The 13,230-nt window shown below is 40.6% G+C and overlaps 1 protein-coding gene across 1 annotated transcript in view; it reads left to right on the top strand.

Moving 5' to 3' along the window:
- LOC103365297 (ephrin type-A receptor 6-like) overlaps positions 1-13,230 on the top strand; it is a 70,086-nt gene that overhangs the window by 51,844 nt on the left and 5,012 nt on the right. Inside the window, exons 9-12 of the mRNA XM_008292709.1 lie at positions 5,928-6,052; positions 6,441-6,603; positions 8,207-8,312; positions 10,257-10,327. Coding sequence (XP_008290931.1) covers positions 5,928-6,052; positions 6,441-6,603; positions 8,207-8,312; positions 10,257-10,327 — 465 coding nt within the window. The remainder of the gene's footprint in view (positions 1-5,927; positions 6,053-6,440; positions 6,604-8,206; positions 8,313-10,256; positions 10,328-13,230) is intronic.

Here is a 13,230-nt window from a genome sequence, read left to right as displayed (position 1 = left end):
TTTGCTGCACAGAGTGAAAAAATGTGCTCCTACAACAGAAGTAGAGTGGCAGCCAAAAATATAGCCTGCTTCTGTGTTAAAGTAATCCTTATGTAAGATTTTTAAAGAGAGAGAGAGAGAGAGAGAGAGAGAGAGAGAGAGAGAGAAAGAGAGAGAGAGAGAGACTGTGTCAGCAGAGGCTGAACACGTTGTTTGTTGAGGCTTTGGAAATTTAGACCAAAAATGGAGACAAGAAGAGTGACTTTAATTGAATTACATATCCAATTGAATGGAACCATTTACAAGATATGATATTTAATGAGGCATTGAAACTTTACTCAAATAATTGGAATCCAATAGCCGCTGCTTTAATTGATTAAATCCCTACAGGTTTGTGCACACTGTCTTCATGACTTCACTGATGCTTGCACTTGTGATGATTGTGCTCATTTTAAAAAATCAAACAAATAAATGGTTTTTAATAAGTAATTACTAACAAGTAAGGTATTGGGTCTTGAAATATATTTCCGTCTGGCTTGTGTTTGATAGTGTTTGTTCATAACTGCTCAATTGTCCAAACAGTGAAGTAAATCAGTTTTTTGTCTCATTACATTCATAAATATATAAACTGAGCCTGTGGTAAATTTTAAAGTTTGATTTTCGCTTTGCACCCACAGTGAGTTCACCGCTATGGTAAGATGTTAGACACCCCATGATGTGCACATTTGTTAAGAGGCTAAAGGTGCATGTCGCAAAATAAAAATCAACATTTTCCTTCACCTTTGCTAGCATGATTTATTAATGTATAAATGTACTGTATATAGGCGAGGTGTGCTGTGGCATGTCTTCCCACGGACTGTTATTTGATCAGTTACAATATTTTGAAGGTTTATGTTGACAAAGTTCCATAGAAACCTTGAATTCACCTCACACTGGAAATCACATACTGCTAACTCCAGGAAAACAAACCAAAGAAATGTCTTGGCTCCAATGCCATCATTATCATAACATTTTCTTTTACAAAAAGAACAACAGGTCACATAAAGTTCCACGTGTGATCGTTTCATACTGTTTTGTGCTGTCCTGGTTCGGGAGATTTTTCTCTCTCCCCTCTTCTTTGCTCTCCTCCTCTTTCCTCCAGTGGATTCTCTTCTGTTTTCATCCCCCCCTTTCTCTGGGAATAAGGCTGACTTCTATTTATATGCTCAGATACTGGGGAGATGCAACCTCGTGGGAATTTCTTTACAGCTCTCTTCGTTCACTCCTTTCTCCTTTCTTCCCTCTCTGTCCCTTCTTTATCTGTTTGAGCATCTGTAGTTCAGGGTTAGCCTATTTTTACATGTTGCCAATAAACCAACTAGAGCTTATGGGTTCTCAATTATCTTTTGCTGTGTGAACTGTGATTAAACTGTAATGAGCATAATTGTTCTCTTTGAAGCACTCATCCATACCAGAAGGTATCTAACCAGGAGATTGATTTGTCCGAAATCCTAAAATAGCTTCTTGCACAAGAGTTTCCTCACTTTGCAAAAATGTCGATGCACAAAAAAAAACTGAGAGTCGAGCCGGTTCTCTCACACGGAGATACATACATAAAATTATACTGTACAGTGTGCTGCAGACAGAAATCCCCTCTAGTGATAGCATACATCCAGAGATGCAACTCTTCCAGCCATCTTGTGATGACTGGAGCTTTTAGCCAGGGGGTTGTGTCATCAGATGGTTGCCAACAGTCATTGAGTATTTCGACCCTCAACCATAACACTCTCCTGTTGGCGGGTCAGCAGTGGTGGCCGGCCACGACTCACTCCCCCCTGGCTGCCAGCTCATGTCCTCCCTCCTATTCCATAGCCAACAGGAGGCTCTCTCAGCTGCCTCTCTCAGTCTTCGCACAGCCTTCTTTCTCTCTGAACCTTTCACACCCACGGCAGTCAGCAACTTCCAGACCGACTGGGCAGGGAATCCTCTGCACCCTACCTTGACAGGGTACAACCATGCCTGCCACCCTTTGTCCCTGCAATCCTGGACCAAGTCACTGTAGCGCTCTGCTTTTCTTTCAAATGCCTCTTCACATCCCTCCTCCCATGGCACGGTAAGCTCAACCAGGATGATCTTCTTTCCTCTGGTGGAGAATAATACGGCATCTGGACGAAGGGCTGTGTGGACAGATTCTGGGAACTGAAGCCTCCTCTTCAGGTCAACCCTGAGTTCCCAGGCTTGGGCAGTCTGCAGCAGACTCGTCTTTGCTTTGCTGGGCCCTGGCAGCTTTGCACCCTCCTTGACAAAAACTACACCAGGCGATGGCTTGACCCTGTGTTGGCTTTTCCTGGTTCTTTCCTGCTCCATGATCTCAGCGAACACAGTCAATACTTTGTCATGGCGCCATCGGTATCTGCCCTGGGTTAGCGCAACCTTACATCCTGTCAAGATATGGGCCATAGTTCCTCTCTGCCCGCAGAGCTTGCACAGCGAGTCCTCCCTCAAGCCCCATCTGTGGAGGTTCGTTGGGGATGGAAGAGTGTCATAGACCGCCCTCAGCAAAAAAGATATCCGGTAGGGCTCTAACCTCCAGAGTCGTTCCATGTCACCTTCCTCTTGGGGAGATCCCATCTCGTCCAGGCCCCTTGGGAGCCTAGCTCAACAGCCTTAGCTTTTCTCCACTCTTCCTCTTGATCCCTTATTTCTGCCTGGAGCAGAGCTCTTCTTTCTGCAGCGTCGGCCTTTCCTCAAGTTTGAAAATGGGTAAGTCCCACACCTTGCCGCCCTACACAGGGTGCTCCAATGATGTCCTTGAGCTTCAAGCTCTCTTCAGCCCGACTCAGAGATGCGGAAGCCTCCCACTTTCGCCCGGACCCGGCTGTCACTCCAGCCTCTCTGACCTTGCTGTCCCCAGTGTTTCTGAATATCATGGCCACCTTGCATTTGGCTACCTGAAACTCCTCCACGAGCGAGGAGAGGGGCAGTTGAAGTTGCCCAGATCTAATGTACAGCCTGACTGATGTGAAGCTTGGCGGAATGCCTAGCCACTTCCTGAGATGCGAGTTGATCTTGCGCTCCACACCTTCCACCGCTGAAAGCGGGATTTCATAAACAGTCAGTAACCACATCAGTCTGGGCAGCAAGCCATGTTGATACAACCACGCCTTGAACTTCCCTGGAAGGCCTGCCTTATCAATTTTCACCAGCCAGGTGTAGTAATGTGATTCTCACAAACATTCTTATCCCCTAAGTCGGTTATGCATATATATCTGACTGGTTACACCGATGCCAACTGAAAAAAAACATCTTCATTACTTATTTGAACATGGCATTTATGGGCACGGTTCTTAAGATGTGCTTTAACACATTAATTTAAGTTATGAGCACATACATTTACACATTTAATTCATTTAAACTAAAAAAAAAAAAAAAAAAAGTAGGGTCTACATGACATCAAGAAGTCTTTGCAAAGAACCTTTTAATGTGTTAAATACATGTAAAAGTAATAATAAGCCATCACAGATGGATTAATAGTCCTTGCACAGTGTGCTTTGACATTATTTAGACTGTACTAGCTGGTCTGACATGGGCTGGCACATACCTAGACCAGTGACAAAACAAAGAAAAACTTGAATAAGTGAATGGAAAAACCCAACAAATGCAAAGGCTTTCAAACAAGTGCAGTGCATGGTACAATTAACATCTAATCATCCTCAAAAGCATGTATGAAAATACTAAGAAGGCCCTTTCAAATTGTATATCAATGCAAGGAAAAGAGAGACTGACTTTGAAAGAGGGTTCATCGTTGGGGCACAGATGGCAGGAGCTTCAGTCATATAGGAACACTGACTAAAGTGACATCTTCACGTAGATCTTTTGAGAGGACATCAGAAACGTTCAGAAATTCTGGTCCGCAATGTATATTTGATGACGATGATGCATTAGTGTGGCAAAGAAAAACAGCCAACCCGCCCTCAGGTGATGCAGAATGTCGTTGCAGAATGAAAACAAACTCTGAGCAAGAACAGCAGAGAGTGAACCCGTCATTACAAAGATGAAGGCACATTTGAGGGTTCAGCTTTGCAGAGATGTGGAAAAAAGGTGATACAGTGAGATGAGTCGTCCTTCACCCTATTTTTTTTCGAAAAGTAGGTTAGTGCATGTGTGTCGTACAACCAGCGAACAATACAGGCCTGAATAGTTGACCCTTATTGTGAATGTATCGTAGCCAGTACTGTGTGCTACAACTAAATCAATGAGCTGTTTAAAGTTAGAAAATGTAAAATAAAATAAAATCAGTTAACCGTTTGTATTAAAAATAAATAAAGTCCACAATTACCAAGTTCCAGCTGCTCCTGCAATTGTTTTGTAATATAGTAAGTTTATTTTCTGACATTTTGGACAGTTGATCAGAAAATACTAGTAATTTGAAGATGTCGTGTTATTGGCATTTTTCTTTTACCAATTTCTGAAATTTTCTAGATGGAAAAAATAATCAATGCACTCTAATTTCCATAACAGCTGTCAAGAGTTGTGTTTTTTATTCAAACATGATGACAAGATTTTGTGCCTCTGTGTCACAGGCACAACATAGTCTGCGATTTGAGGCTCATAAAGAAATGCATATTTAAACAGACTTTAATCAGGAGTCTGAATTTGTGCAGCGTGACATATAGGTTGGACACCGTATTTGTCATCTTGAATGGGCATTTTTGCAGGACTCAGCATCAAATTTGTTGCTTCCTGTGTGTACTATTTTTCTTTCTGCTATTTTTTTTTTTATACAAGTGGTTGAGCTGCTAGACTGTGAAGCGTTGTCTGTCTGGGCCGTGGTGCCGCTAGAAAATCTTGGCTTGTTGACAAGATGTGAGACTCAGATCTGCACCCCGATGCGTCCGACTTAATATAGTGACATGACACCTTTTCTGAAGTGCCCCATCCAGTCTGTGGCCTTTAGTATGGAGTAGGTTATCTGCTTCTCTGAGCATGAGGACAGTTTAAGACATCAGTCTGATCCTACAAATTTGTATTCCAACAATGATCTCCCAAACAGCATACTCAACAACAGAGGAACTGGATCTATTAGTTTGCCAAATCATATTCTGTTCAAGCGGAGGCTTTATGAATAATTGATGGTAAATATTTGAATCTCCGCTAGGTGATTTTGTGATGTTTTCAGCAGCCTTGTGTAAAATATTCCTCCAAATTCAGCAATAATGACAAACATGATAAACAGTTGCTGTAGGTCTAATGGTTTGGTTAACAAAAATGTTTTTTCTCTCCGGCTGCGCATTATACTGGAGCTGGACAGTAAAATGCTTGTTTCTTGGCCTTTCTTTACCCCTTGATTATTCATGTGATACTGAAACTATCTCTCTTCCAAACTGCCACCAGGTCGTTACATTTCTCAGGGGCTGTTTTACTCGAGTTTGTCGACTGTAAGCTGCAGGATGGAGATTTATAAGGCACCGTGCACTCTCCACAACTTCAATTTTTGCTTTTTTTTTTTCTTATTCCAGTTTGGAACTCTAAAACTTTTTTGTTCAGTGCTTACATCTTTCTTCTGATGACTGGAGACACTTTTTAAAAAGTGTTTTGCAGTACTGTCTCTAAGCTCAGTGGATTCACTTCACTGCAGTGGACTCAAGCAAGAATTGGCCGGGATCACTTATTTCCTCAGTCCACTGGGCTTCCTGGGCAGATGACTCTGGGTTTCTCAGACCTGCTACAAACTTGCCATTTTTCTTGCTTATGTTCCTCCCAGTCTTAATACTTACATCCCTCTTTGAGACAAAGTCACTAAAGTGAGCCCACCCATCATACGTCAGACACTAAATCAAACTAGTCGTTTTTTGTGGATCTATACAACTACATCTTATAACGAAATGTCCATCAGGCGAACGGACATCTGAAACTTTGTTGTTGTTGTCGATGATGGAAGCTGATGACTCAAATCCCTGCATCCTCAGGTCCTGCTCTGGTGGGTGTAGTCAGGAAAGACTGGGCCTCTCAAAACAGCATCGCCCTCTCCTGGTCAGAAGTGGAACAGCCACCTTCAGACATTGTGGATTATGAGGTCAAATACTATGAGAAGGTAAAGCTGTTGATCAAACTAAATGAGGGATTTGAAAAGAAATAAAGATTTCATGTGTATACACCCCATGTGTTAACTGCTTAGGGGCAGCACTGGTTTATAGGGCAAGTTATTTAAGCGATGAAATGCACCACAAGTGATTATATCCACAATGAACAACCACTGCTCTCAGACTAATGCGTAGTGTTCAGACACCAAAGCACCGAGCATTCTTAATGTGCTGCAGTCTCCGCTTTGTTCGCCATCTGCTCTGATTGTTAATAGGATAAAAAACTATGTGTTTTGGTGAGACATTGCTGTGATAATGGATTTATGCAAAGAAAAACACTTCCTGCCAAAATTAGCTTTTGTTTATCATTGCTGAAACAATCTGTTTCTACTTTTCTAGGAACAGGAGCAACTAAGCTACTCATCAACACGGACCAAAACCCCCAGCGTGGTGGTAACCAGCCTCAGACCCTCCACTGTTTACGTCTTCCATGTTCGCGCTCATACCGCTGCTGGCTACACAGCTTACAGCCCCAACTTTGAGTTTGCAACCGCAGCTGAAGGTATGAAGAAGAAGAGCAGCGGGCATTTGGGAATTGGGGGTTTTTGTTTGTGTTTATATTGACTGTGTTTTAAGGAGAAATTGCACTGATATTCAGTTAGTGAGGTTTGTTTGGAAATTCCACTGGTGTATGTGGAGTGTGTTTGAAACAATGCACAGGAGAGAAAAGGAGTTTTAAAAGCCAGAGATCAGAATCAGAATCTGCTTTATTGGTCAAGTATGTACACAACATACATGGAATTTGATTCTGGCTATTGGTATTGCCCTAGGAATTAGCAAGGATAAGAATAACAAAAAAGTAAAATAGCTATAGGAAGAAACAATATATAAACAATAATGAAATAAAAAATAAGATAAGATAAATATATACAAGAATATACACATCTAGCAGAAAAAAAAAAAAAATATATATATATGTACAGTGGTCCAAAAATGTGAGTGCAAATACCAATGTAAGTAGTGCACAGTGTTATGGCATGTGATATGAGATGTGCATGTGTCATCAGTGTTGATCCACATCCCCATAACATCCCCAGAGACATTTTAGGGTCATTGCTGTGGATCAGTGAAACTCGTCAGCGTTTCTTCAGGCATGAGCCATTTATTTAAATGCATATAAGCTCTGCAAGTTTGTGGATGTGCTTATTACAGCTTTCATGCACACATACACACATTAGGTGATGAATATGCAGCTATGCACCTTAATATAGTCATGCTTCTATAAATATGACAAAATTCCATTTGCATACTCACAGAATGCACAGCCTCCCATTGTGCATTGTCACCCACAGTGCAGTGAATTAGACCTGTTTCATGTTTTCCTACCTACCTTTATTATAACTAACTGTTAGAGAAGTCCAAGACCAGGTCTGCATTGAGAAAACTTTATCTTCATTTTAAAGTTTGACATCTCATCGAACTAGATTGAACTTTGTACAACTTAATATAATTAGTTAGTTCACCAGATGTCATATGAATGAAACATTTGCACATCAATCAAGTACATTTTGTGGCCTCTGTGAAAAATTCATACTCAAGGATATTTATCTTCATCTTGTAAATTTTACCAATGCCATTTCAAGGGAAGTTCTTTTTTAGAAAAAATATATTTTTTAATATATATACATTTCATTGTTTTCTCACAGACGAAAGTTAAGAATAAAATAGTTTTGTGTTTGGTGTGTAAGAGATCCAATGAGAAATATCAATTGCGCTCCAATTTGCTGGTGGAAAAGAAAATGACATTATTATATTAAAGCAAATCTATGCGGGCACATTTTTCATCAAATATGATGAAATACCCAAGTCTGACAACTCCAGCTGGTGTGTTTCAATCTGTTTTATCCTGATTATCAATCAGTTTTATCTGGATTGCGACAGCACAGCTTGTATCGAGCCCTGAAATTAAAACAGAAGCAGATCACTTACAAGACTTCTAAATTTGCCTTTTTTTTAAAATTGTGAAAATCTTGTGGTGTTGTTCACATGCTGGATACGTTTAAGAAGAGAAAACTGAGCATGCATGAAAAAACTATAAATGTGGCTTTTTCACTTGTGCTACATTTCCATTTAGTCATACTGAAACTGAATATTGGTTTCCTCAGATCCGGATATTGCTGATCAGGGTCAGGTTCTGGTGGTTGTCACAGCATCTGTAGGAGGTTTCTCCCTGCTGGTCATCCTCACACTCTTCCTCCTCATCACTGGCAGGTAAGACGTCTCCTGTTTTTCTTTAGCGCTGGCTTATCGCTAACACCGGTCCACACACGCACACACAAACACTTTCCCTTCTTATAATCTCCAGAGCGACGCTACAACTAGAAGTCTGTTAATGGACTCCCTTTCGCCACCAAGCAGACACTCTTATTTTCCAAATGGCTGCACCAATTTTCTGCCTAATTACTCACCATGTAATGCATGTACCAGCAGTTTGCTCCGTTCCATTAACCTCCACAGGTTGGCTCAGACTGTTGTCTTCGGTCCGCCTCTGGTTCACAGAGTTTTACCATTAGTGGCACTTATTAATAAACAATGAAAAATGGCCAGAAAGTGTAGATACTTTGTCTACATTTTTACCTAATTGTGATACAAGCTGAAGGGATGATCTTTGACCTCACAATTTGCAAACATCATATACTAAAAATGCAATGTGTCTGACTTTATAAAGATAAACAAGACGACAAAAATGCAGACATGGGCCTCATGCAGCAGACTTATTCTCAGTCTCTTGTGTTTTTTTTAAAAGCCTGCTCATGCCAGTGTCCAAACCAGATTGACCAAATCTGATCAACTCTTCCAGCATCCTGTTAGTGCATCAACATTTCTTGATAAATATTATTAAAAATCAAATTCAAACTCCAATTTTATTCAAATTAAGACATTATAATGTTTAATTCAAAGACCCCTGTGTGGATAAAAGCATATTATCTGTATGCATCCTGCAGCTATACCATAACATATTCTTGCATTACGTCCATAAGATATCAATTTCCAAACACACATTTTAAAAACACATGTTTAGTTCATAGATGAACCAATGTAGGTCAAAAAATCTGCAAATGCATTTACAGAATGCTGTTTATTTCTTGGGAAACAACCCTCCTCAACATTCACTCTTGCTATTTTTGTATTCTGGCCTTTTTTTTTTTGCTGACTTAGGATTCCTAACTGTTAACAATCCCTATCCTAAGTTTCACCTGAAACATGCCACACTTGTAATGCACAGCAGTCGAAGCAATATTGCAGCAGGTGAGCCACAGACACCCGTCAGAAACCTGCTGTTATTGTTATCCCTCCATTGCACTGTGCACTGGAGAAGACGTGCAAGATTTTCATATATTATTCCAGCCTTCTCATGTGTCAGAAATAGGCCACAGAAACTACAGCATGTGAATGAAACTTTACAATCCATCATTTGTCTCTTTGTACCAGGTTCAACTGAGTCTAAATATCAATAAAAATGGCTTACAAACCAGTTATATAAACAATCCTAAAATGAAACTTGTGTAATATTTGCATATTGTAGTCCTATAATTACACTTTAAAAAATAAATAAATAAATAAAGCAGCCTTCTTCTTGTATAGTTTTCGCATGGATGCAAATTGTTCCCTTTACTGAATGCTAGTGTTTATTGTTACTTTTGTCCCGACTCTGCCTCTCCATGGAGACGGAGACTTGAAAGCCTAGAATATGAGGGACTGTGAATATTTACAAAAAAAAAAATAAAGGTGGGAAAATGAAAGAAAATAAAAAGAACTACATAAAGGCATGAACAAAAATTGCTCTTAAAGAATAGGTTTTTAGAAAAGAGGATAATGGGTGTTTTTTGGAGCAGTGACATCTTTGCAAACTACAAGACTGACGATGTGGCATTACAAGCAGAAGCCAAATGGTACTGCAGGGTGGAAAAAAAACAAAAACAAAACCCTATTTAAAACAGTTTTAGGCAGTTTCCGCTGTCAGAGCAAATGTTTGATTTCTCACCTTTTGTCACGAGTCCCATAAATCTATTAGATGTTTTTGAATAGTTGTTTTCTGCTAATAATATGAACTAATTTACTATGTAGTTCTGTACAAAACTCAGAGAAGGATGAGAAGTTTGGTGATAATGAATGCCATTTTTACTCTTGTTGTAATCTGGTTCACCTGCACAGGTGTCAGGGGTACATTAAAGCCAGGATGAAGTCCGAGGAGAAGAGGAGGACTCGCTTCCACAGTGGACACGGTACACTAAAGACAATTTTTAATAGGCGTGTTTGCATTTTTGATTTTGCCTCTGAATTTTGGGTGGGCTTTCATATTTAGGATGCATGCTTCAACAGATGCTCCAACTGTCGGAGCTTTAGTGTACACTAAGAGTGGTTACAGCTTGCCTTAAAGCTACAATAATGCATTATGCATTTGTTATATCATCATGAGTAGAATTATGTACATTCTCAATGTTAAATGAAATCCGTCCTGTTATGGACTCAAAACAAAATACGCCCAAAGGATGCATTTTAACTCACCATCCTGTTACAGCACTTTCACTTACTTGTGGATGGAGTTGATTGAACTCAAAACAAAATATGCTTGGGGCTCAAAAAGGTTTCATGTGGTTTGTGCATCATCCCTTTAAAAAGTAGCATTATCAAAAACGTTAGGGTTACTTTTAAGCTACACCAATACCTCAGCCAAGCCAATATATGGGCCAGTATTCATTTCTGTCACTATTTTCATATATGCAGGCCAATAATAAAATGCTGTACCAAAATGTCAAACTAGCTTTTATGTTAATTAAAAACAGTGCATCCATTACTCACTTCCTCTACAAGGCAACAGTGACTAGCTGCTGTTTCAACTGTAAAATCCAAAATCAGTGAAGCTGCGATCAGTGCATTTTTTTTCTTCATATTTCCTGCAGCCTTTCCTCTGTCTTTCTCACCGTTGTGCATATCACTGAATAGATCTACATTTTTATTAAATCCATTTGATGCGACCTTTCACTACGTTTGGGCTTTTGTCACACGTATTTTTGCCCTGTTTCTGTCTTGGATCTTTTTTTTTCCTCCAGTCTTCCAACACTCCCAGTTTGCCACACACCTATTATTGGATACAGTCAGAATTTGCTGTTTCATTTAAAAATTACAGTTGTGGTACTACAATTGCAGATAAAAGCATTGTTATTGTTGAGTTACTGATCGCCCCAAAGGGGAGGTGGATGATTCTCTGGGAACAAAATGGTGCCCTGTGTTTTACTGAGTGTAGTAAGAGCTCTTGTAAGGCTTCGATCTGAAGCCCGCAGAGGCAAAAGTGTTGCTTCTGAGACAAATCAAACTTTTCTGCCCAGTGAGGCCTGAATTTGGGGATTTGGGATTGATCCACGCAGAAAATATATGACTGAAGCGAAATATCATAACATGTTGACATACAAATACTTCCACACACACCCATGCTACGTCTGTGCTAGAAACGGACACAAGGCGTGCACTTCTACTGTTTGTGTACAAGTCTTTGTGTGTTTCTTCATACTGTCTTCTGTGTATTCTCCTTCAGGTTACAGAATGTTGAATGCCACAGACATATCTAGGAATAAGTCTAGTTTTACTTACAGCATGTGACAAAGAGCAACAGTTCTGCCAGTACAAATACGCTCTAATGAGCCGTTTGTTCCATTCAATCGACACAAAAACTATTTAAATAGTTGTAATTCTAGACTCAACCAGTCTTTCCTTGTTGTTTGTTCTTTACTGTTGTGTGCTGGGGAGGCATCACCCAGGTGAGGGATGCCAGCAGGCTCAACAAACTGGTAGAAAAGGCTTGTTCTATTACAGAGCTGAGCTTAGACACCCTGGAGACAGAAGTGGAATGTAGACTCCAAACTGGAATCTATCTCAGACGAAGCCTTCAACCTTCCACAATACGAGCTGACACAGCTATAAAGTACATTTAGTCCCCAGCTCATCTGCTCGAGGTGTACCACGGGCTGCTTCAAGTTATCATTTGTGCCAGTCATCATGCACAGTGCTCACTGCAGCAGCATCCCCAGCCTCAGCCAGAGAGGAGGATGCTGAATTCTGACTGCCTGCAATGTCTTTTTACGCTGCTCTAGGGCATTTTCTCATCTCTTTCTTTCTCTTTTTTTCCCCCCCCAATCCCTTGACAAAATACCTTACAAACCTTACAATGTAATAGAAGCAAATACTCCGCCAATTATGCACCTACACAGTTGAATAAAGAATCACCTTTTCTGGCACAGTCTCAAGAAAAATAGATATGCCTCAGTATAACAGAATTTTTCCTGCAGGGTTATTAAGTAGTTGGATAACATATTTTATGTAGTCAGATGTTTGGTTTTGAATAAATTAAAAAAAAAGAGGAAAAAAAAGTAAATACGGGGCTGCAAGGTGGCTCGGTGGTTAGCACCATTGCCTCTCAGCAAGAAGGTCACCAGTTCCCGTGTTACGAACAGGACAAAGACTCAGGTGCGGGACAACAAGGCACAACGACAGAGTCAGGAGTTAAGTTCTTTAATAACAAAAAATGGATTTACAATAACTAAAGTCGCTAACCAGAACAAGCAAAACCGAGCTTTGGAAAGGATTGAGACTTAACTAAAAACTATAGCGAAGCGCTAGCAAATAATTGACTAAAATACACAGTACATACGAACTAAGGATGACTAACGGACAGAAACACTCACTGACAAACAGGCTAACTAACAAAAGCTACACAGTTGTTTAAACCAGTGTCGCTAGGCATACTACTCAACCGGGGCTGGGTAACAAGGAAGAAGAGTTCAGGGCAGACGGAGAGAGGCGAGTGGCAGCGGTGGTGGAGCGGCAGCGGCAGACAGATGGAAAGCTGGAGGGGTCCAGGAGATGGGTTGTCCGGGTTTGGTGGAGGAAGACAGGCGCTTCAACTGGAATAGAGAAAAATGGTCAGACTGCGGCCAACACTCAGACAGAAGAGCTGAGAAGATCAGACAGTACTAACTAGGCTGTTTTACGATCTGGCGCCGTGTCATGGTCTGGAAGTGGCTTTTATCCGTTTGAGGAGACGCTGCAGGTAATCACTCCCAGCTGATCTCATCAGCTGATTGTGAACAGTTTTCACCTGTCATGCCACGCCGCCACTCACCAGGAGAGA

Source organism: Stegastes partitus, unplaced genomic scaffold, assembly GCF_000690725.1.
Source record: "Stegastes partitus isolate 25-593 unplaced genomic scaffold, Stegastes_partitus-1.0.2 Scaffold19, whole genome shotgun sequence".
NCBI lineage: Eukaryota > Metazoa > Chordata > Actinopteri > Pomacentridae > Stegastes > Stegastes partitus.
Note: the sequence above shows the minus strand (reverse complement) of the source record. Positions and strands in the feature narration are given on the sequence as shown.